Genomic DNA, 25,047 nt, shown 5'->3' on the forward strand with positions numbered 1-25,047 from the left:
GCACACGGCTCGACTGCCATGACTCTCATACCCGGCAGCCTGGAGACCCCAGACAGAGACGCAGCTAGCTGCCAGGCAGTCTCCAGGGTCCTGGGTGCCAAAGACTCTGTTGTAGGCAGAGCTGAGTGTAACCAAAGCCCCTGAAATGTCTGCAAACAGTAACTGGTCTCTATTGAAATAAATCAACAGAATTCAGAAATGTAAGCAGTTAGAACTTACATCTCTAGAAAACGTGATGTTAGAGATGATGAAAACCACCAATTATAACTCAAACTGAGCCTACTGGTAAGATTTCAAACCATAATTTTGTCATGTGAACTTTTATAGTTTCTCTTATTGAAAAAACACTTTTATTACAGTTGCACCAAACATGGGACACAGTGGGAGGTTCTCTGTACATCATATCCTATTTCAAAAATAGCACCTTTCCATAGGATACTGACTCTTGTAAACATCATTCAGTATACAGAATTACTGTGTCAAGAAATGTGTCACTTATAAAATGTCTTCTGGTTTTATCATAAACCCAGGCCTTTACTTGTTCTAAGGTGTAAGTTCCTCGTGTTGGGCGTGTGCTGCACACGTGCTTATTTGTCTCTACCTCACGACACATTTACTTTAAACATTTAGAGATGTGTTTTAGAAGAAATACCTTACCTGAATTCTGTGCAACTGTAGCTGGGTTATTGAACATATCAATCAAAGGGCTGGTGTTTGCTCTGGCTGAAGGAGCTGGGGGCACCTTTGGTGAGGACTTAGAAAGGGTGTCATACTCTTTCCCAACCTGTGAAGAAATCTTTATTAGTTTAATATTAGAATAACCCAGCAATGGAATTATAGGTTCCCAGGGCTGTTTTGTATTACATGCTCTAAATTCCAATTTTTCCCAAAGTCCTCTTAGTTGTAAGGCAATAACTCATTTTGAATTATTTTAATACCACATTTTTTTCACTTTTGTCTTTAAAAAACAGAACTGCCCTGGCCAGTTTGGTTCAGCAGTCAGAGTGTCAACCCAGAGACCAGAAAGTTTTGGATTCGATTCCGGTCAAGAGCACGAACATTGGTTGCATTTTGGTCCCCAGCCCTGGTCAGGGTCATGTGGAAGGCAACCAATCAATGTGTCTTTCTCTCATCATCGATTTCTCTCTCTCTCTCCCCCTCTTTCCCACTCTATCTGAAGATAAATGGGAAAATATCCTTGGGTGAGGATTAAAAAAATAAAAATCAAAAACAAAAAACAAAACAAAGCAGTTATCTTTCAAAACAAAACAAAAACAAAGTAGTTACTCCCCATACCCCCTCCCCCCCAGGCAACCATTAATCTACTTCCTGTTTCTATGGATTTCAGGCTCCCTCTAAGTGCTTGGATAGAGGATTCTACATTTGAAATAATTTTTCACAGAACTCAAAGTGCACTGCTCCATTAATTTCCAACACATTGTTTTGCTAACAAGAAATCTGGTCTGCATAGGTTTCTCTCTCCCTCTTTTTTTTTTTTTGGTAAGTAATTCTACTCCCCCCCCCCCCCCCCCCCCCCCGTTTTCAGAATTTTCTCTTTATCCCTAACATTCTGCAATCCATTGAGATTTTGGTCTTTTCTACTTGTCCAGGATCAGCCTGGCTGCTGTGGTCACCTGTGCAGGGGCGCAGAGAGCAGTGTGGGCTGAGGAGGCTGGACCGGGGACGTGCTCTGAGGGTGGAAACAGAGCCGGGCCATGGACTGAGAGTGGCATGAGAGAGAGAAAGGAGTCGTCTTGTGTCTGAGCCACTGGAAGATGAAGCTGCCGTTTACTGGGTAAGACTGGAGCAGCAGGTTTGAAGAAAACCAGTTATCTGGTTCTGGACAAGCTGAAGGTGAGATCCCCACTAGACATCTGGTGGTGATGCTGGGTAGGCAGCCAAACGTATCTCCCGTGTCTCAGCTGGTCTAACATCCTGCTTATCCTCTTTCTGGTTAAAAAATAAGTCCTCTTTCTGTTTTTGCACAGTGTTTTGGAAGAGAATTCTGGCTTTATTTTCCAAGAAGTTCCATTCTTTTAATGAGCCCACCTATTGTTATTGTGTTGTTGTTGGTTTTTTTGAGGGTAGAGGGAGAAATGAAAAACAACAACTTTTATTTTAGAAAAATTTCAAACAAGTGTAAAAGTAGAGACTACCACCCTGAATCTCCATGTACCCAACACCTATCTTCAACACTTGTCATTTCCTGGCCAATCCCGTTTCATGTATGCTTCCCCACCCTCACCCTGTGCCTAGATTATTTTGTCCTGGCTGATGTGGCTCAGCTGGTTGAGTGTCAGGGCACAGGCCCAGCTTTCAGGCTTGATCCCCAGTAGGGGGTGTGCAGGAGGCAGGCAATAAATGCCTCCCTCCCTCCCTCCCTCCCTCCCTCCCTCTCTCTCTCTCTCTCTCTCCCCCCCTCTAAAAAGAAAAATTTTTAAACAGTAAATACACAATTGAAATCTCAGAGGGAACCAGTTCCTACCATGCTGCTTCTCTCGACCATTGGTGAAGGCTGAGGTGTCCAGGATGTTGGGGTGGAGATAGGGGTCTTTATTTCTTCTATCATGTTGATAATCTCCTCTGGTACTTTGGTGGCATCACCGCAGGTTTTCTGCCACTTAGGCAGTTTGGAATTCAGCAATTCTGCAGACTGTGAATCCAAAGGAAACAAAACTGAAGACAAATGTGTACTGCTTGAAGAGATGACAAACAGTACATCAAACAGTATCACTGATAACGTTTTACCGGCTGATTACCAGAAGCACGGGAGCTCGGAGTTAAATTCAGCAAGTGGTTTGAGCATCTGTGAGTATCTGCTATTTGCTCAGAAGGATGCAGGCTTCTTCTAAAAGAATTTATCCTCTCCCTCTCTGTGAATACTGAGTTTAAGACTAATACAAGGATTGTAAACTAAAAGGGAAGTCTGAGCAATCCGTATTAATCATCACTGTTTTCCTACAGCCCAAGAAATGCCAACTACTGCTGCCCTCCCCATAGAAAGCACCCAATCCAGGCGGAGGACCAGGAGTGGATTCAGAGCCCCAGGGAACCGATGTCTGTGTCAGGGAAGTGAATCAGATCTGTCTGTGAGACCAAGGGTCTAGAGGCAAGGTTCAATGGGCTCTGTAGAGTCAGGGACGGTGCAGAGGGGATGCTCTGGTCCTCTGGGCTGGTGGACTACAGAGCAGAGATGCAGATGGACAGAGGGACGTCCCACAACCCCACATCTGTCCCAGGCTCCCACAAGCCTGGCTCTGCTTCTTTCAACTGGAGGTTCCCCAAAAGCCTTTCAATGAACCCTCTCTTCCAGGACAGCAATCTGATTGGAAAAGGGAAGCAGGGGACCTTTTCTGAAGCTGTTTTCATAGCAACCGCAATGTTTTTTACCTAGAGTCTATGTTCATCAGGTGTGGGCTGGGGGTGTTGATGTAAATCCTGAGAGGGCAAAGCCCGTCCCCCAAACCACCTCTGTCCTGACTGTAACCCTGACCACCAACTGTGCGGCCTGCTTCATCTAGGAGCCACTCAAAGGACTGGGGTGCCTCAGTTGGGGTAAGGGACAGTACAAAGGGATTTTCAGAGTTGGAGAGACTAGCATATAGAAAGAAACAGATTTGGTCTATGTCACTCTAAAAAGCCGAATTGGAACCCAAGGTTAAGTGTAAGAAAGACTGCCAACAGCCAGGACTCTCTGGAAATCGGCCAGGTTGCCTCATGACGCTGTGAGTGCCCCATTGCCAGGAGGGCATTGCCGAAGGAAGAGAGCTTCAAGGTCACTTTCTGTCCCTCTCCAGACTGTGACCCTGCCCCAGTAGGACACCCCACCATGGAAACCGAGGCTGCTGAAACTAGTACAGACGCACTGTTGACAAAAAGTGATCACCTAAGGCAGCAGTTATTTCCTGTAATAAGTTTAGGTCTTCACTAGATTTGGTGGCTGAATATTCCTTAAAGTTGCAAAAACTTTATAGAATACATAACATAAGACATACACACACATACAAGGCTAAGCATTTTTTGGTTCACCTGAAGAAAAGAGGAAGTCGCCTTATATCCAGGCTCTTACATAGTGTCTCGTATCATGCAGCACTCTCCAAATGACAACAAATGACTGACGTCAATTGATGCTGCTTGTGAATGCTTACATAGTCCAACCAAATTCATAATTTAAAAAAAGAGGAAAGAAAATTTAACACTTTTTTTTTTTTTAATCCTCACCTGAGGACATTTTTGCATTTATCATCAGACAGCGCGGGAGGGAGAGAGGGAGGAAGAGAAACATCGACGTGAGAGACACACGTGGAGTGGTCACCACCCACAAGACCCCGACCGGGGTGGGGACAAACTGCAACTGAGGTATGTGCCCTCAGCGAGAACCGAATGCTCTACCACTGAGCCAGACCAGCCAGGGCTGACACGTTGTGTAATGATTTCTTGGGATACGAACTGAAAACTGCATGTGCTGAAGGAGGGCAGTAAAGCTGATGAGCTCATGACCACCACCTTGAAGGGGAATGAAAAGTAGCTCCCACAGCCCTGGCTGGTGCGGCCCATTGATTAGCAGCAGTTTTCAACCTGTGGGTTGCGACCTCTTTGGGGGTCGAACAACCCTTTCACAGGGGTCACCTAAGACATAACAGTAGCAAAATTAGTTATGGTTGGGGGTCACCACAACATGAGGAACTGCATTAAAGGTTCACAGCTTAGGAAGGCTGAGAATCACTGGTAGAGCATCGTCCCATGCACTGAAGGGTCTCAGGTCAATTCCCGGTCAAGGGCATGCACCTGGGTTACAGGTTTGATGCCCAGCCCGGGTTGGCATATGTGGGAGGCAGTCATTGATGTTTCTCTCTCTCTCTCCCCCCTTCCACTTTCTCTAAACATCCATGTAAGCCCTGGCCGGTTTGGCTCAGCGGTTAGAGCGTCGGCCTGCGGTCCGGAGAGACCCGGGTTCGGTTCCCGCTAAGGGCATGTACCTCGGTTGCAGTTTGTCCCCGGCCCTGGTTGGTCGTGCGGGTGGCAGCCACTCGATGTGTCCCTTCACGTCGATGTTTCTCTCTCTCTCTCCCTTTCTCTCTCTCCCTCCCACTCTATCTACAAAATAAATGGAAAAATATCCTCGGGTGAGGATAAAAAAAAAAAAAAAAAAAAAAAAAAAAAAAAAAAAAATAAACATCCATGTAAAATATATCCTAGGGAAAGGATTAACAAAAAAAATAAGTGTCCTGATGCTGCAAATGGGGTCTACAGCCCGGACACAATTTCTCAAGGTGAGCATCTCAGAGCACACGGGTGACGTGGCCCTGGGCCTGCGGGACGCCCTGTGGCTCTGCCGAAGGCCCGGAGACCGAAGATGCTGCCCCGAGAGCCTGAGAAGCGCTGGCTCCGGTGAGAAAAGGGAAAACGTGTCGTTTCTCAGTCACGGGACGATTTTAAATATGGGTGTGTTACTACGCTCAGTAAATGTTGTAAGCTGACACTTGACCGTTTCATCTCCATGTCTAAAAGTTTACACATTCAAGTTGGCCAAAAACTATTTGTTTGAAATTGTCTCAGGGCAAAGTAGGCCCACTGCGACCTGTTGTGGGACATGTAGGAAAGGGAAGCATTTCAAGGGCATTTCAATAAGACATAAAATTAACACACGCAACACAACAGGCTGTGCCCCACCTGCAGGTGGTAGTAGTGCACGTGGTTCGCAAAGCTGCAGTGCTTGTCCACCAGGAAGCAGAAGCGCCGTCTCTCTTCCAGCAGAGCTTCTCGGCAACCCTCTGCGATGAATTTCTGGATTTCACTCTGGCGAGAAGTAACGGTTTCTATATACTAGGGAAATAGAGAACAATTATGCATGTATGACGAGGGATCAAATAGTGACTCAGCCTGTTTGATCCCTCGTCAGCCTGACATTTATCTCCTGCATCTTTACACTCGGTTTATTTGGATAATGGACGAACTACTAAATGCAGATAAACGTCAGACAAAATAACAAAGTTGTAACCTGACCCGAGCAGATATCACCCTTCTCATTACGATCCCTGACTCAAGTATGGAGAGAAGCTGCCAAAGGCCTTCCACTCCAGTGGGCAACTGGCACAAAATATCACTTTGTACTCTAGGGATAAGGACATGTTCTACTGGAAAATCATGGGCTTTGGAACCAGAGAGTTTGGGTTCAAAGCCCAGTTAGGGACTGAGTTACCTTAAGTCCCATCTCCCCCACCTGCAAAATGGGGAGAACAATGCTTACCCTCCCCGACTGAGGAGAAAATGCCAATGTTTTTAGGAGGCCACTGAGTAGCCTTAACTCTGGAAAACTCTGCAGCAGCTCATATTAAGTTAAAATGCTTATTTTTAACTTCAATAGCAGCTCAGCAGTAAGTGGATAAATATGGGCTGACCGAGGTGAGCATGCTTGCCCAGAAGCTGCACAAATATCAACAAAACAAAGTCGTGCTGAATGGTTCACCTCAATCTCTTTGTGCTCGTATTTGAGTGCATTTCGTCCTCCTTGACTTTTCCTTCTGATCTTCTTCAATTCGGCTTGAGATTTCTCCAAAGAATCTAATTTATTCCTGTGTTCTGTTTGGTACCTTTTGAGAGTGGCCTGCAAGTTAAAAGTTGGACTTATTTCACTACAACAGTACCACACAAACCCTCAGGCAGCTAGGTGGCTAACATTTCCACTCAGTGCGGCCAGCCTGCCCCTCACTTCACACTGCCCTCCCCTGGCCCCGCACACCCTCACTTCACACTGCCCTCCCCTGGCCCTGGCCCTGGCCCCGCACACCCTCACTTCACACTGCCCTCCCCTGGCCCTGGCCCCGCACACCCTCACTTCACACTGCCCTCCCCTGGCCCTGGCCCCGCACACCCTCACTTCACACTGCCCTCCCCTGGCCCTGGCCCCGCACACCCTCACTTCACACTGCCCTCCCCTGGCCCTGACCCCGCACACCCTCACTTCACACTGCCCTCCCCTGGCCCTGGCCCCGCACACCCTCACTTCACACTGCCCTCCCCTGGCCCTGGCCCCGCACACCCTCACTTCACATGCCCTCCCCTGCCCTGTCCCCGCACACCCTCACTTCACACTGCCCTCCCCTGGCCCTGGCCCCGCACACCCTCACTTCACACTGCCCTCCCCTGGCCCTGGCCCCGCACACCCTCACTTCACACTGCCCTCCCCTGGCCCTGGCCCCGCACACCCCTCACCCGCCCTGGCCCGCACACCCTCACTTCACACTGCCTCCCCTGGCCCTGGTCCCGCACACCCTCACTTCACACTGCCCTCCCCTGGCCCTGGTCCCGCACACCCTCACTTCACACTGCCCTCCCCTGGCCCTGGCCCCGCACACCCTCACTTCACACTGCCCTCCCCTGGCCCTGGTCCCGCACACCCTCACTTCACACTGCCCTCCCCTGGCCCTGGCCCCGCACACCCTCACTTCACACTGCCCTCCCCTGGCCCTGCACACCCTCACTTCACACTGCCCTCCCCTGGCCCTGGCCCTGGCCCCGCACACCCTCACTTCACACTGCCCTCCCCTGGCCCTGGCCCCGCACACCCTCACTTCACACTGCCCTCCCTTCAACTAGAATGTTCACGCATTGTCTGTCCTCCAGTTCTGTTTACATGAGGGGCTCTTAACCAGAAGGGCAGCTCTCAGAGGACTATCAGAGGACTTTCTCTTGTTCCTCTTTACTCAAAGGTGTTTGGACACTAAGTGGTCAGGACTTTGGTAAAAAAGTCAGCAATATCAAATCTCATGTTCCAATTTTATGACTTACGTTTCAAGAAAGAGAATGAAGAGGTACAATCACCTCTGGGTACTTGGATGCCAAGTAATGGGTTTTTTGGAGCCTAACAGACCTGGGTTAGAATTCTGGCTTCTTCTCTCATTTTCTGTGTGATCTCAGTATTGTTTAATTTCTCTAAGATCCACCTGTGCAGTCTCGTCTGTATAGTGAGGATACTAAGAATACCCACATTAGAAGTTTCTGTAGGGATGAACATCTGACGGAGGACGTATGGTGCTTCGTATCACACCCCCTCGCACTCCCCGTTGGTCCTGTGCCTTCCTCCGGGCACACAGAACACATGGACGCAGGGGCACCGCTTACTGCCACACGGGGTCTTGGTGAGAAGAAAGGGGACTTCTGGGTGGCAGTCAGGGCAAAGGAAATGAGCCCTGAGTGCTGGGGCTCGAGGGCCAGGCAGGAGAAAACTGCCGGAACCGGCAATACCAGGTGGCAGCAAGAGGTCCACGCAGGAGCGGTCTCTGACACCAGACCTGGAACCCTGCACGGTGTTCTCCCGGTACACCTCTCATCCCGTGGAGCGGGCTGCGAGCCACAGCGGCACTAATGCATGTGTGTTCTTTGAGAACAATGCTTTCCAGAAGCAGCACTCCCCACAACATTGTTTCCTATGCTTTTCAATAAAGATCCCAAGTGTTAGAAGAAAGAGCCCACTCAGCCCCAAGGGACCTGTCCATCTTGTGTATCTGTGCACACTCAACCCCAAGCTTCACCCACACTCACTACAGCTGAGTCAACAGCGGGGAAGCTGTCTTCAGGCTCAGATACCAGGTAAGTGCCCCCACCTGCCTCCACCACAAAGATGGGCGAAACCCTGTACTCACGTTCATGTATTTTACATCAAGTTCTGTCTTCTTCTCCAGCTCATGTATGATCTCTTTATGGAACGTTTTGAACTGTTAACAAAGGGAAATAAAAAAATTCATACCCAATTTGAGACTTCAAGCAAAATAAAATTTAAAAATAAATACATTTTGTAAAAATGTAGAAAGAGTTCACATACATTTTCTTTAAAACTCTCATCAAGTTTCTGGTGGGTACTGGAAATCTCTATGAGAACATGGCCTGAGAACAAAACCAGACATGTTAGGGGAAAAGCCACTGTGCAGTTTCTGTAAAGAGATGAAGGAAAGTAAAACAGTGAGGCACAGTCCATTGTTGTCCTCAGGGCCTGTGAGCATCAGTCCCCAACCCTCAGACACACTGGCCTCGTCCCCATGGTGGGGCCAGAGGGATGCAGCTGATAGCAGACTCACTCTACACCACCATTCATCAAATGAACGCCAGCATGTTCAGTGGTTAGACCATCAGCCTGAGCACTGGAGGTGCTCTGGTTCGATTTCCGGTCAAGGGCATGTAACTGGGTTGTAGATTCAATACCCGGCCCTGGTTGGGGTGCATGCGAGAGGCAACCAATCAATGTGTCTCTTTCACATCAATGTTTCTCTCTTCTCCTTCCCCCTACCTTCCATTCTGTCTAAAAATCAATGGAAAAAAAAATCCTCCAGGGAGGATTAACAATAACAAAAAGGAGTGCCAACTTTGTCTTAAAAGTCACATTGTTCTTTCTATATTTACTCACTCCCTGTGCTGAATTTTTCTGGTTTAATTTTTAAATTCTCTTTAAAAAGATTCTTTTGGTCATTATAAGAACAAATGACCATTTAAAAACAAAATCCTCACCTGAGGATATGCTATTACTGATTTTAGAGGGAGAGAGAGGTAGGAAGGGGGAGAGGGAGGGAGGAGGGGAGAGGGAGAGGGAGGGAGGGAGGGAGGAGGGGAGAGGGAGAGGGAGGGAGGGGGAGGGAGGAGGGGAGAAGGAGAGGGAGGGAGGGAGGGAGAGGGAGGGAGGGAGGGAGAGGGAGGGAGAGAGACAAAGGAGTCACTTGGTTGACTCCTTTATGTATCCCACCTGGGGGCTGAACCCACAACCTGGGTATATGCCCTGACCGGGAATGGAACTGGCAACCCTTTGGTGCATGGGATGATGCTCTAACCAACTGAGCCACACCGGCCAGGGCACACATAACTTATTTTTATCTAATCCCCATTGTAGTCTGATTATCTCTCAGATATAAAAGATAAAAGTCATTTTCTTTTTCTCACATTAGTTCTTATCTCATTCTGGAAAATATTAATGCCATGGAAACCCATGGCAGGGATGGTGCGCTGCCTCGTGTCTCTTGGGACTATGCCAATTCTCAGAAACACCTCGCACAGAATAAAATGTTCCAGGACAAAGGAGACTCACTCCAAAAAGCAGCAAGACGGCTGCCTAATTTGCAAAGCATATCTCTTGCTGCTCATGGCAGCATGTACATCTTTGCTACTAAACTCTGATGAAGGTGAATGAGAGCCTCTCTCTGCCAGCTTACCTGCAAGGACCAAATAGGTCTGATACCTAAGAACTGGGAGAACCAAATAATCATATGGGACACCAACCAGGCCAGACCAAACAATAAAATGTGCTGGGCGGGTCATCCCACAGTTCAGTGGATAGATACAAGGGTAGGTTCTATAGGGGAAATGAAAGGCTCTACATGAGGGAGAATTAAAATTATAACTGTAGTAGAATATGGGAAAAGAGAAAAAGAATACTGACTGGACTATGACTTCAGCCTTCACCTCCATATGGTGACCCTGGCATGCCTCATTCTCAAAAAACGTTTTAAGACATCTGACTTTCAAATGACTAGCTCAGTCTTTCCCTCATCTTCAGGCTTAGAAATTCAACCCCCTCCTGAACATGTTCATGTGAATGTCCTATTAGGCACCCTCATATTCAACATGTCTAAAAGTGAGCTCACCCCATTCTCTAATCCAAGCTCTTGGCTGCCAGCCAGCCATGCCTGTGTGATACCCAAAGACAAGGACTCATTCCCTTGTACGTGTGGTGCCATCATGTGGGCCCATTCTAGGGTGGAACCATGACCCTTAGTCATCCTGCTACTTTGGGTAACAAATGTGCCAGCCCTTCCCTGCCCAGGAGAGAAGGCGCAAGGGAACACCTAGAGTCTATGCTCGTCCAGTAATCTGCTCCACTAGCGGTGGAGGGGGAGTCTCCCCGTCCGACCCCTCCAACACACTGAAACCTGCCAGCTGGACTGCTAAAGTCCCCTGCCCCCTCTAAGCTCTTCTTCTCTTGACTTCCAGCTTGTTCTCTTCTGGACCTTCTTTCTCACAGATGCCAGGGATCTTTCCAAATGCAAATGTAACACGTCCCTCCCCCAAACCCCTCCTCTTGGTGTCCTCAGCAGGAAGCCCACTGTGAATGGCACTGCTTAAAGTAACAGTGGCATAACCATGGCGGGTGGTGGGAGTAGGGGATCTCCTGTAAAGATAAAACCTTGTAAGGTTATAGGTACATAACCTGTAAATCCCTAAGCATCGTCTTCTATTCTAACAGAATAGCCTGCTGGATAAATACGATAGTGAGGGCAGACTCATCCCCAGCACCCATGGGTCCACCATGCCGAGTTATCAAAATACCTGCTCTACATCCTTAATGACAACACTGACTTCATTTACCCCATAATTAAGTTCTCTTCAAGCTCAATATAAAAGAGTTCTTCACAAAGGAAGCCCTCACATGACCAAGAATATAATTATATTCATGTCACCTTAATCATTTAGTCACTTCAGATACAGAAATAATCTAAGTTACTTTCACATGTATGTTAAATCCACAAGCAACCAACTCCTGGTTGGAGACAAAAAAACAACAACAACAATAAAAGCCCATTTCAATTACTTGAAAATCCAGCACTCTATTCTTGGCAATCAGATCTACTTAAAAAAAAAAAGAAGAAAAAGTCTAAAAATAAGTCAGAGTGACTCAAGCTAGAATCAAACCATTCCCTACCCCCCATACTGCCACAAACTTTATTCCTACAACCTGATACAATGTAGATCTCTGAGAAGCCTGTTGCCAAAACAAAAGTATGTGCTAGTGTGGGCCTGCTGAACCTGGTGCTCTGGCCCGGAGGCCCCAGCTCCCCCCACACTCCTCGGGGCACTCAGCCCTCCTGCCCACGGTTTCTCCCAGGAGGCAGCTGGGTGGAAAGGCTCCGTGAAAAGCCCATTCACTCTGCGGGCAGGAGTGGAACACCTGACCCTATCCTTGTTATTTCTGTCCCTTGTAGCTCATGGAATTTAAATGCCAACCTCATAGCAGCAGCCACGGAGTCCTCAGTCATAAAAGGGATTGAAAAACATCTTCGCTGTGATTATGCAAAAGCTGCCAAATGTGTATATTGAAACAGAAAATGAAAGCAGCCCTTATGTTTAATCTACAGAAGTTGATTCTTAATACTATGTGTTACTTTATGTCTGAAGCGGTATCATACATGTTTGTTTACTCTTAGCCCCGTAACCTACATTTTCATAAGTTACATTTAAGAAAAAAATATGGTTTTTTTGAAGGAAAAAAAAAAAGAGGGTGGAGTTGAGAAAGCACAGCCCAGATTCTAATGGAACAGAACCAAATACACACCCAAACAGGAATTAACGTGTTGATCCCAGAAATCACAGTACCGTATGTACTGAATCAACCATTTCCTTTTTAGGTTTTGAGTCAACACTTTGGGAAGAAACTCATAGTAAGTACAGGAATGTGACTCAGTCTGAATAAATTAAATTCTTAAATGGCAATATTAAAGGAATTTAAAGATATACTTATTTTAAAATCATGAACTTGACATAATTAAAAGTCAATGTCTACCACCAATTTCCCCTTAAAATTAATATAAATAATAGCTAATATTAGGAACTATGAACAATTATGTCAAACATTTTGAACAATACTGTCTACTATCTAAAGGTATATACTTGGACATTAGGCAGTATGGACTTAAAAATAAAGTTAAATAAAAACTAAAAGAGTATTGGTATAGGCCCTAGCCAAGTAACTCAGTTGGTTAGTGTTGTCCAAATGCACCAAGGTTGTGGGTTTTATCCCCAGTCAGGGCATATACAAGAACCAACCAACGAATGCACAAATAAGTGGAACGACAAATTGATCTCTCTCAAAAAAAAAAAAAGAAAGAAAAAGGAAAAAAAAAAGAAAAAGTACTGGTATAAACACAGTTTTTATCTGAAATACAGATTAGTCATTGGACTATTTATATTCAACCAGATACTTCTTCATCAATTCATGGTATAAATTTAGAGGAACCAAATGGAGACTACTAATGGACCCGAGTAGCACAGAACATGTGCTGAAATAAATAAAAAGGCATAAATACTTTTTCATTTTTTCCATTTATATTTGATCATGAATAATCAGAACACATTTATTATTTCAGGAGAGCACAGAGCAATGATAGACTCACACACTACCTCCTCCAAGCTACTTCAAGTGCAACCAGACAATAAAACACCAGGTGGAAGCCAGCCTGGCCTCCAGTTACACTGTATGGATTAAAGTAGAACTGACCAAAAAGGTCACTGGAGAAAATATAATGGAAGTAAAACCAAGCTACACATGGATGGGATACGTTAAACACACAAATATGTAGTCTACAGATTAGAGTAACCAACCAGGAATTAGAGGCAGATTATGTCATGAACACATGACCTAACTTGAGAGGCTTTCCCAGCATCTAAGAATAGCAGTGATTATTTAAACTCAGTCCCTGGATGCAATCAGAAGCACTCTCCTCTCGTCTGTGTTGACACTGTACCAGTGAACAAGGTGCACGTAGGGATAATGCTAAGTAATAGGTGAGCGTCATTGAACATTCCTCCAAAAGTTAGGCTTCTGACTTAACCAACTCCAGTACCACAGTTCTAATTGATGTCTTGCATAGAAACTGTAATTACTCTGCCACTGAGCACAATGTATCCCATCTTATAAAAGCAGGTGGGACAAACAGGAGTTATACAATAGAATTATGTAGTGTCCCGAAGTTCTTTCGTTGTCTGAGGTGAAAGGAGAATCCCACTAACATTTGACTTTGACAAGAAAGGACGCGTGTTGAAAATCTCCAAGGGTAGTACCTGAAAGATAAAGTGCATAACTACCAAGCTAGTGGGGTCAAAAAGAGGACGAGAAGAAGTGAACGTAGGACAGAGAGTAGAAAGTAAAAATGTAAGTAAATAGATTATATAGTCCAATTAAAAGACAAAGACTGTTAGGATTAAAAAAGCAACAACATGCCCAGCCAGTGTGGCTCTATGGTTGAGCGTCAACCCATGCACCAAGAATTCGCCGGTTCGATTTCCTGTCAGGGCGCGTGTCCAGGTAGTGGGCCAAATCCCCAGTGGGGGACATGCAGGAGGTGGCCAATTGATGTTCTCTCTCATCGATGTCTCTCTCTCTCTCCCTTCCTCTTTCTCTAAATTCAATTAAGAAAAAAAATTTTTTTTTTTTAAAAAGGGCACCACCACCCAACTATATTCTGTTTACAAAAGATCTTAAATATAGAGATCCAGAAAGGTTGAAAGTAAAAGAATGATGGGGAGAAATATATAGAACACACATCTAATAAAGGACCTATACCCAAAATATATAAAGAACACCTAAAACTGGACAATAAGAAAGCAAACAACTTATTTAAAAAAAGAACAAAAGACCCCAACAGGTATCTCAAAAAGATATACAGATGGCAAATAAGCATACGAAAAGATGCTCCACATCATATGACAATGGGAATCAGACACGAAGACAACAATGAAATGCCACCACTCACCTATCAGAATGGCTAAAATCCAGGAAACATGCAACACCAAGTGCTGACGAGGATGTGGAGCAATAGGAATTCACGTTCACTGCTAGTGGGAATGCAAGATGGTATAGCTGCTTTGCAAGGCAGTCTGGCAGTTTCTTACAAAGGTAAACAGTCTCACCATTACCTAAATCACTTGAAATCTTATGTCCACAGAAAAACCTGTATATGAATATTTATAGCAGTTTTATTCCTATTGCCCAAAACTGGAAGCAACCGAGATGAATGGATAACCAAACTGTCGTACATTCATACAACTGAATATCATTAGAGATAAAAAAGAAATGAACTATTAAGCCACAGAAAGATGTGGAGGAAGCTGAAGTACAGGCCGCTTAGTGAAAGAAGCCAATCTGAAAAGGCTACATATTATACAATTCCAACTAAATGACATTATTCCAGAAAAGGCAACACTGGAGACATTAAAAAGATCAGTCATGACCAAGGGTGGGGGGGAGCAGAGAGTGGATATACGTTACTGAACATTTGTTGAAACTCATAGAACACAAAGAATAAATCCTAATGTCAACTATGGATTTTAGTCAATAGTGTTATCAATAGTGGTTCTCCATTTATAACAAATGTAATACATGTTAAAAAGCAGGGGAAATTGAATGGGGAGAGAGGAGTGTGTGTGAACTCTTGGGTAAGATCTGCTCAATTTTATGTAAACATATGGCTGCTCTAAAAAATTAATTCTATTGATTAACAACAAAAACAACAACAACAACAAAACAATCATCTCAGCAGCCATCTGAAACTAGTGGTCATTAGGAACCAGCACGCTGCTTGGGGGAAATGCATGCAGGGTCTGAATGTTTCTGGAAGCCGATTCTTAGTTACCTGTGTGCCCCTGTCTAGCATACAACAGGCCTTAAACGCCTGGTCAATAAATACATATATTGAACAAATGAATGAAAAGGTAATTGTAGTGAAAAAGAACGTCAAATACAGTGACAAGAAAAAGCCCGACCCATCCAAAGGTGGCATCTCTAGTACTGAATTTTATTTCTACAATAAATATATTTTTATTATTTCTATATGATAAATGATATAATTTTCTATATGATAAATATAATATATTTATTACAGAAATCCCTACAGAAAAATTACTTTTGTTGAACCTGAATCACTGGCCGACATCCTGCCAGCCTTTTTCTCCTCCCCTGAAACTTCTTTTAGATAAACAGAGGCTTCTGTAAGGCAGCATGTGGAGTGTAGGCGCCCCGCGTCCGTCCGCATGACCCAGAGCCCTGGCTGATAGAACCCCTCAGGCAGGGCTGGCACCCACACGGAGCTGTTTCCATCTCAGTTTTCAAAAGCAACTTCCTGGCAGCTTTTAGTTAACCAAGGTTTACTAACACAGAGGTCTGGTCTCAGAGGATATTGAACCACAAACAAGATAATTTAAAAAAACAAAAACACAAACAAGGGACATTTTGTTTACAAACTTTTCACTTTGCCAAACAAGAAGCTACAATCCCAGACTGTGTGGGCTCCGTGCTGGACACCTGGCAACCCACATTGAAAGGATGAAGTATCCTGACCTGGGAGACGTGCCGAAAGCTAGACATACACAAGACTCAGTGTTAGAGTCCTTCCAGCTTCCTGACTTCTGGTAAAAAGTGGAAAGGAAGAGCGAGACGACACAGAAAGGAGAAAGCTGGTATGAAGCACCTACTTAGGAAGTTTGGCAATAAAGGAAAAGCAACATAAGAAGGTAGCCAGAAACAGCAACATTAAACTTTTTTCCCCTCTTTTTTTTTTAAGCAAGGGGATGATTTAAGGATTGAGGGAAGAATAAATGGAAACCAATAAACCCTGTACAACTGACATATGAATTAACTTAAAAAAAAAAAATCCTCACCCAAGGATATGTTTCCATTTTTCTTCATAGAGGGGGAGGGGGGAGGGAGAGGGGGAGGGGGAGGGGGAGGGGGGAGGGGGAGGGGGAGGGGGGAGGGGGAGGGGGAGGGGGGAGGGGGAGGGGGAGGGGGAGGGGGAGGGGAGGGAGAGGGAGAGGGAGAGGGAGAGAGAAAAACACCGATGTGACAGAGATGCATCGACTGGCCGCCTCCCACATGACCCGACCAGGGACGGGGACTGAACTACAACCGAGGTACATGCCCTTGATCGGAATCAAACCTGTGACTCTTTGGTCCACAGGCCGACACTCTAACTGCTGAGTCAAACCAGCCAGGGCTGATTTTTTTGTTGTTTGTTAATCCTCACCCCAGAACATTTTCCCATTGATTTCTAGACAGAATGGAAAGGAAGGAGGGAGAGACAGAGAGAGAGAAAAACATGGATAGGAGAAAGACATGTTGACTGGCTGCCTCTTGCCCAGCCAGGGCCGAGGATTGAACCCGAAACCCTTTGATCTGTGGGCTGATGATGCTCTCTCTAACTGCTGAGCAAAACTGGCCAGGGCTTAATTTGTTTGCAAGAAGTGCTTTAAAAAGAAAATATTCTGGATATTTTAAAATCAAGTCTTTTCAACGAGGTTGAGAACTAACAGTAGCTAAGAGTAGCAGAGACCTAGTTTTTCAATATACAAGGTGACACCTAGTAGCGGTGTTCTCTGAAAATTATAACTAAACATTACAGCAAGGAGCAGGGAGATGCAGGTGATAATTCTGTCATGAAGACTGATAAATCGACTCAGAGAGCAAATTGAGTGTTTCTTACCATTTCATGTTTTATTAGCAATTAAACTAAGCCTGCCTGCTATACACTAGTACCATCAAATTAAACTACAGGATTTGCAATGAAGAACAATTATTTCCCAAGTCAGATTTTAATGTACTACTCTTATTTTAGCTAAAAGGACAATGTCAATGGATTCAAATTGATACATTATATATCACAGAGATAACAGATCAATTTTGCATCCATATACAGATTACAAATGATTGTTTTATTTACATCTGAATGTAAATATAGCATTACAAAGATTACAAGTTTTCTACAAGCTATTATATCAGGTAAGTTAACATTAATTATTCATCTTTTTCATTGATTAGATTAAGGCTAAACTACAACCATTTTGATACTCATGAAAATGAAAGCAGGTGTATTATCAATAATAAATGAAGCTGACTAGTTATTCCTTATGGTATCACTAATTAACTGTAGGCATTCCCATTCAAGCTTAAAAAATGCTACATCCAAAATTTAAAACATTTTTTATCCTCACCCGAGGACATTTTTTTTGCATTTATCTTCAGATAGAGTGGGAGGGAGAGAAGGGGTAGAGAGAGAGAAACATCGATGTGAGAGAGACACATCGACTGGTTGCCACCCACACAACCCCAACCGGCGCTGGGGACAAACTTCAACCAAGGTACATGCCCTTAGCGGAAACTGAACCTGGAACTCTCTGGTCCGTAGGCCGACACTCTAACTGCTGAGCCAAACCGGCCAGGGCTACATCCAAAATTTTAAAAAGCCATTTAAAAGTGTTAAAACAGGACCCCAAATCACAGAGATGCAGACAGTGCACAGGCAGAGAAGGCACTCAGGCAGCTTCTGTTCAGTGTTACTGAATAAAACCATCGCATACATTTTAAGTGCAGAATTTTTCAACAGACCTAAGGTTCTTTTGTTGTCCTGTTTTAAAGCAATCACTTCTGACTGAGCAAGTTTAAAAACATAAAATAAAAGAAGGTACAGATCCCAGCTTTCAGTCGGAATGCCATCCTTTCCTTGGATCTGAAACTGCACCCAAGGAGACGTTGGTGGTCCTACTATGTGAATTTAAAGGGCATTCCACAAAACTTAGTACCCATTTTATTATCTCTCTCACTCCACACTGACCAATGAACCACAGAATGACTCCGTGCCATTGAAGTTTAAACGTCACCCTCACCCTCCTCTACCTCAGAGGGGAAGATGACAGACATCACACCATAGGAGCACCCCTGAAGATAGCAACAGCTTCAGGTATCCAGTCCTTCCCTTGTACCTTACAGAGATGGCCTCTCTGAGTCCTCACAACCTGGGGGGTGGGGGTGGGGTGGGGGGGTGGCTGCTATTACCCTCATCACCCAGGAGGAAGCTGAGGCCTTGGGGGGCTTTCAGGTGATTTCCCCAAGTTAAGCGAGTAAAGGTGGTGGGGCCAGAAATCGAACGCATGTCTGATCCCCAGCCTGCACTTTTAATTACTCTGGACCCTCCCTTCACATGTGCAAAGAGAAATCTTGTAGAAGAGGAATTAGATTTTCCTTAATGGGCACCCAAGGGTGAAACAATGCCCAGAACAGGTGAGTTACAGGGAGAGGAATGTCTCCTCGACATCGGCTAGAACACTTTAATTATTAGAGTTGTCTTAAAATGGAACAGGCTACCTCTGCGGGGCTGGGCAGTATCACAGAGGCATGAATGCAGTGGCTGAGGACTGGCCGGGTCACTCAGCTGGTTCAGAGCAGTGTGTTTGGGTTAGGCAGGAAGTAAAACCAAAGTGGTGGGACTGACTCCCCAAAGCACCAGACCTATGAAGACCAGCCCCCCTGCCCTGGCCCACCTGCCACAACCCCATCACACACAGAGAGGAACTGAATCCCAGGCAAATGGAGCAGTCACTGGCTACCTGGCTGGCTGAACCTGAAATTCTGAAACACTAAAACACTAAAGGAACTAAAGAGGCATAAAAACATGACTGTCCGTTACAAATGGCAGGAAACCCCACTGCCTGCCACACAAACAACTCACACTGGAGAAGGGGTGCAAGCAAAAGGGCTGGGTGTAAGATGGTCCTGTAAATAGCCCCTCCCAGGACCTGATGAGAGTCCAACGGGAACACAGAAGTGGAGCATCTGACAGCTGTGTTCCTCGGTAACTGTCGGTTTGGGACTGAGGAAGGCCACAGGGCAGAAGGGTTAAGTATCGGTGTCTCTGGGCAAGCAAAACAGGGCCCGTCTTGTTCACAGGGAAATAGAACTACACGTTCACACAATGAACTCCGGACTCACATTTCCAGCTGCTGTGTCGACATTTCCACTTGGGTCTAACAGGCATCATGAACCTAACACATCTAAATATAAGTTTAAAACATTTGTATTTTAAAATATCAGTCAAGCCACAACACTCCTGAGTTCAAAACCTTCAGAGGCTCCCTACCCCGACTCAAGCAACATTCTTACCATGACCCGCAAGGCCCTACCAGACCTGGCCCCTTCCTTAAGCCTGCTCTGTCTCAAGACCCCCTTCCTTCCCAATCCTACTCTTCCATGCTTTTTCTTTCTTTTTTTATTTCCTCACCCGAGGACATTTTTCCATTTTTTGTTCAGATAGCGTGGGAGGGAGAGAGAGAGAGAGAGAGAAACATCGACGTGAAGGGACACATCGAGTGGCTGCCACCCGCACGACCAACCAGGGCCGGGGACAAACTGCAACCGAGGTACGTGCCCTTAGCGGGAACCGAACCCGGGTCTCTCTGTACCGCAGGCCGACGCTCCAACCACTGAGCCAAACTGGCCAGGGCTATGCTTTTTCTTTTTTTAAAATATGTTTTTTATTGATTTTTTAGAGAGGGAGGGAGGGAGAGTGAGAGATAGAAACGTCGATGTGAAAGAGAAACATTGATCATAAGCTGGCTCCTGCACATCCCCTACTGGGGATCAAGCCTGAAACCGGGTATGTGCCTCGACTGGGAATCAAACCAGGACCTCTCAGTCCATCTTTTCTTTCTTTCCCCCCGAGGACATTTTTCCATTTTTTGTTCAGATAGCGTGGGAGGGAGAGAGAGAGAGAGAGAGAAACATCGACGTGAAGGGACACATCGAGTGGCTGCCACCCGTACGACCAACCAGGGCCGGGGACAAACTGCAACCGAGGTACGTGCCCTTAGCGGGAACCGAACCCGGGTCTCTCTGTACCGCAGGCCGACGCTCCAACCGCTGAGCCAAACCGGCCAGGGCTATGCTTTTTCTTTTTTTAAAATATGTTTTTATTGATTTTTTAGAGAGGGAGGGAGGGAGAGAGAGAGATAGAAACGTCGATGTGAAAGAGAAACATTGATTAGCAGCTGGCTCCTGCACATCCCCTACTGGGGATCAAGCCTGAAACCGGGTATGTGCCTTGACTGGGAATCAAACCAGGACCTCTCAATCCACTGAGCCACACTGGCTGGACCACTGTTCCATTCTTAACTGCACCTCAACCAGTCTGGCTTCTATACTGTGACCCAAGCTGCACTTTCAGCATCCACTGGAATAGTGTCCCCAGACATCACTCTCCCCCCACTGCAAGTCCCTAACCACTCTACCTAAACTGGCCACACTCCACCCCTGATGGAGCAAGACGTCTTATGTTTGGGTTTATCCCCAGGGACTAAGACAATGCCTCCATTTGGCTGAGTACAGTACAATTTAAATGAGGAAAGAAAAACTACTGTGATCCCTTGATTACTGAATATTTGCTTTTATGTGCTTTTCAGAATACCATGGAAGGATTCCTCCCCCCTCAGTTAAGGAACAATTTTTTTTTTGGTACGTGCCCCTAGTGGGAACCGAACCCAGGACTCTCTGGTCCGCAGGCCGACGTTCCAACTGCTGCGCCAAACCGGCCAGGGCAAGGAACAATTTTTCAAAAAAGCTAATCAGAAACAAACCCTGTATTTATTCCAGTGTCACAGTGCTCACCCCCTTCACCAGAACAGGGACTCCACTTCAGTAACAACAGAGGACAATTTAAAAAAGTGAAATGTAGGCAGCTATCAAAAATGATGAGTCAATGAATGACGTATGAATGCAAAGAAATACGTGTGGAACACTAAATTAAAAAAAGCAGCGCACAAAAGTGTTTATACAGTCATAGATTTTAATTATGTAAAAACATTTAAAAATAATAAAGATAGAAACTGTTTATTAGATAGAAACTGTTTTTTTCTTAGTAAAGGTAATTTTTTTTTTCATCCTCATCTGAGGACATTTTTGCATTTATCTTCAGATAGAGTGGGAGGAAGAGAGAGAGAGAAACATCAATGGGAGAGGGACACATCGAGTGGTTGCCACCCACACGACCCCAACTGGGGCTGGGGACAAACCACAACCGACGTACATGCCCTTAGCGGGAACTGAACCCGGGACACTCTGGTCCGCGGACTGATGCTCCAACTGCTGAGCCAAACTGGCCAGGGCAGTAAAGGTAATTTTTAAAAAAACTTGAAGCATACTTTAATACTCATTATAAAATGAAAGTCTAGTTCTAAACTATTTAAAGGATTCAAGCTATTTCAAAATATTTATATGAAATGGGAAGCTGGGCAGGATTAAGTAGAAAATAAAAGTGAGATGAGATTAAAATATTGAGTCATATATCTATGTAGAGAAAAGAGACCTCATTACGTCACATTTCTATTGCTACAACAATGGAATCTGCTGACTGTCAGCCATGGCCCGAGTTATAAACACCCAAATCATATATACATCAGCTTCACCACATGAGAGAGTTCCAGGAAAAGGCTTATTTTGGACTCTGAGTCCAGTTCTTAGTTGTAAAGAGCTTGCCATGTAATTTGCCTCTTTAGTCACCTTGTAATTTTTATTTTATCTGTGAACCCATGCTCCTAAAATATTAGTCAGCTTTTAATAACTCAACACCTTTCAGTCCTAATATATATAAATTCTTATTTGAAACAAGACATGCAAACAGAATCCGCGGCCTACTACTCAAAATAACAAGGCTCCAATTTTAATTTGTACCCATTACTTCCCATGATCCTCTCTTTCCATGAGCCCAAATCTCAGGCAAACTGAACTATCCTGTCCTCTCTATCTGCTCCCTCCACCAGAAACCGCCATCCTTTCTACCTGCTATGCTGACCATCAGGATATTGCAGCATACCCTAACATCAGCTCCCCTCCACCTCCTCCAACCCAGACGCAGGTGTGTTCACCTCTTCCCATGAAATCCTATAGCCTTTGTACCGTTCACTCTTGCACTTGTCCTTTATTAAAGCTATATATGTAGCCCTGGCCGGTTTGGCTCAGCGGTTAGAGCACTAGCTCACAGACCAATGAGTTGTGGGTTCGATTCCAAGATCAAGGACACGTACCTCAGTTGTGATTTGTCCCTGGCCCTGGTCGGGGTCATGCAGGAGGCTACCATACCAGTTGATGTGTCTCTCTCACACTGATGTTTCTCTCTCTCTCCCTCCCACCCTATCTGAAGATAAATGGAAAAACATCCTTGAGTGAGGATTTAAAAAAAAAAAAGGGCTACGTATGTATACATTTTCATAATCCCCCTTTCTATGTTGTAGGTGTCCTGAAGGCAGGGACCAAGCTTATTAACGCTGTAAATGATAGCCTAGAGAAACCTAGTGCATAGAGTTAGAATGGCGGAGCCCCAACACCCTTATCTGATATACTCATTTAGTCAATCAGAAAACATTTTTTGTTGTCAATCCTCACCCCAGGATATTTTTACATTGATTTTTAGAGAGAGTGAAAGGGAGGGAGAGAGAAAATGAAACATCAATGTGAGACAGACACATCAACTGACTGCTTCCCGCATGACCCTGGCCAGGGTTTGGGCCTGAACCTGCAACCCAAGTATGTGCTCTTGACTGGAATCGAACCCACGACCCTTTGGTCCAAGGGCCGATGCTCTAACCACTGAGCCAAACCAGCCAGGGCAACAAACATTTCTAAGCTCATCCTGGAGTATATCTAGCTCTCACATCCTTGCCCCATCAAAAGTCTTGCTGTGTGGGACAGGGATGGGACACTCGTTATAACTGTTGGCACCTCCCCCTCCGGAATGTCCCTACAACAGATGTCACTAAAGGATCATACACCCCCCCCAGAGGACTGCTGTGAGAATGAGGTCAGACTTTCGAACTCTATTTCCAGTAATGCCAACAAAACCCACTTATTGCCTTATTCACACTGCGCCAGGGCCAAATAAAACTCGTCACAGGGTCATGCTGCAGTGACGAGGTAGCATGTGTGGGACGTGCTGTAAAGCACAGAGCAAACTGTCTAAAGATTTCTGACCAACCCGAATTCTAATTCGGGTTTTCAGATTTCTCCTCTGGTGAAAAGCTGAGGAGAATCAGTCATGACTGGATGTTAATAACAGTACTGCTGGTCTGCCTGCCTTTTCTAAGGGGCCGGGCAATATGTGGCACCTGCCTTCTGATTTATTCTCATCTTTATTATATTAAGGGTGACTTAACTAGGACACCCCATATTGGGAACTTCTAAGAAGTAGCACAGTTATGGTTTTTTGTTGTTTCTTCTTCTTTTTGTGTGATAGAATACACATAATTTACCAATAGTGACATTTAGTACATTCACAATGTTGTAGAACCATTACCATCATCCAGTTCAAAAACATTTTCATCACCTGCTAAGCACTCATTCCCCATTCTCTCCTTCCCCTGGAAACCACCAAGCTGCTTCCTGTCTCTCTTTATTAAATTAAATTTTATTAATTAATTTTTTTAGACGAAGAGGAAGGGAGAGAGAGATAGAAACATTGGTCGGCCAGCTCCTGCACACCTGCTACTGGGGATCGAGCCTGAAACCTGGGCATGTGCCCTGACTGTTGAACTGGGACCTCTCAGTCTTGGGATGATGCTCAATCCACTGAGCCACAATGGCTGGGCAGCTTCCTGTCTCTTAAGGATTTGCCAACTGTGGAGATTTCATATAAATGGAATCGTATAGCATGTGACCTTTTAAACCTGGCTGCTTTCACTGAACATGTTGCAGCATGCATCAGGACTTCATTTCCTTATGACTGAATAATACTCCCACGTGTACTATGTAGTGTATCCATTCACCAGCTGCTGGACGAGTGCTGCTAAGAGTTTGTGTGGGCATAGGTGTCATATCTCTTGAGTAGTATCTAAGAAATGACATTGCAGGGTCATGTGGTAACTGTTTAAACTTTGAGGAACTAGCAGGCGCTTTTCCAACACAATCGCTGTTTTATATTCCTGTCAGCAATGTGTGAGGATTCTAATTTATCTCTGCCAACACTTGTTATTGTCTGTCTTTTTAATTATAGTCACTCCGTTGGGTGTGAAGTGCTATCTCCCTGTGGCTGATGAGGTTGAGCATCTTCTTATGGGCTCGCTGGCATCTTCTCTGTTATTAATGTTTACAGGAAAGAGCACCAGAGGAGGTTCATTCACCGCCCCCAAACTTTCACAACTTCACTTGCACTAATGAGGAATCTAGCTAATCCCAATCAAGGCTGTCCCCCTCCACATGCCTGGGAACGTGTGCCAAGTCAGGCCTCACTCATGTCCTGACTCTATCTGCACCGTCTTCGGCATGTCACGCTCCCTTTTACCTAGTTGTCCTCCTTCCTCAACTTGTCATAGGGGCCACATCCCTTTGTGGTTTCCTGTGCCTCAGACCTGAGTCATCCTTTCTTGGCATGCTTTAAAGTCCCTTGCCTTCCTCTGTTTGTGTGCTAGAACTCACTGGATTTATTTCTGACATATACTCTAAGGCCTAGCACAGTGCCACAAACAGACACTGCA

General features: G+C 45.2%; 1 protein-coding gene across 3 annotated transcripts in view; it reads right to left on the reverse strand.

Annotated features, from left to right (window-relative positions):
• BAIAP2L1 (BAR/IMD domain containing adaptor protein 2 like 1) overlaps positions 1 to 25,047 on the reverse strand; it is a 79,627-nt gene that overhangs the window by 12,429 nt on the left and 42,151 nt on the right. For 2 of the 3 annotated variants that reach the window (XM_036240442.1, XM_036240441.1), the window contains exons 4-9: positions 8,825 to 8,886; positions 8,646 to 8,717; positions 6,470 to 6,607; positions 5,674 to 5,826; positions 2,486 to 2,653; positions 658 to 784 (exon numbers count right to left, since the gene is read on the reverse strand). In XM_036240442.1, coding sequence (XP_036096335.1) covers positions 658 to 784; positions 2,486 to 2,653; positions 5,674 to 5,826; positions 6,470 to 6,607; positions 8,646 to 8,717; positions 8,825 to 8,886 — 720 coding nt within the window. The remainder of the gene's footprint in view (positions 1 to 657; positions 785 to 2,485; positions 2,654 to 5,673; positions 5,827 to 6,469; positions 6,608 to 8,645; positions 8,718 to 8,824; positions 8,887 to 25,047) is intronic. The other variant, XM_036240443.1, reaches the window with a different exon arrangement.

Source organism: Molossus molossus, unplaced genomic scaffold, assembly GCF_014108415.1.
Source record: "Molossus molossus isolate mMolMol1 unplaced genomic scaffold, mMolMol1.p scaffold_m16_p_4, whole genome shotgun sequence".
NCBI lineage: Eukaryota > Metazoa > Chordata > Mammalia > Chiroptera > Molossidae > Molossus > Molossus molossus.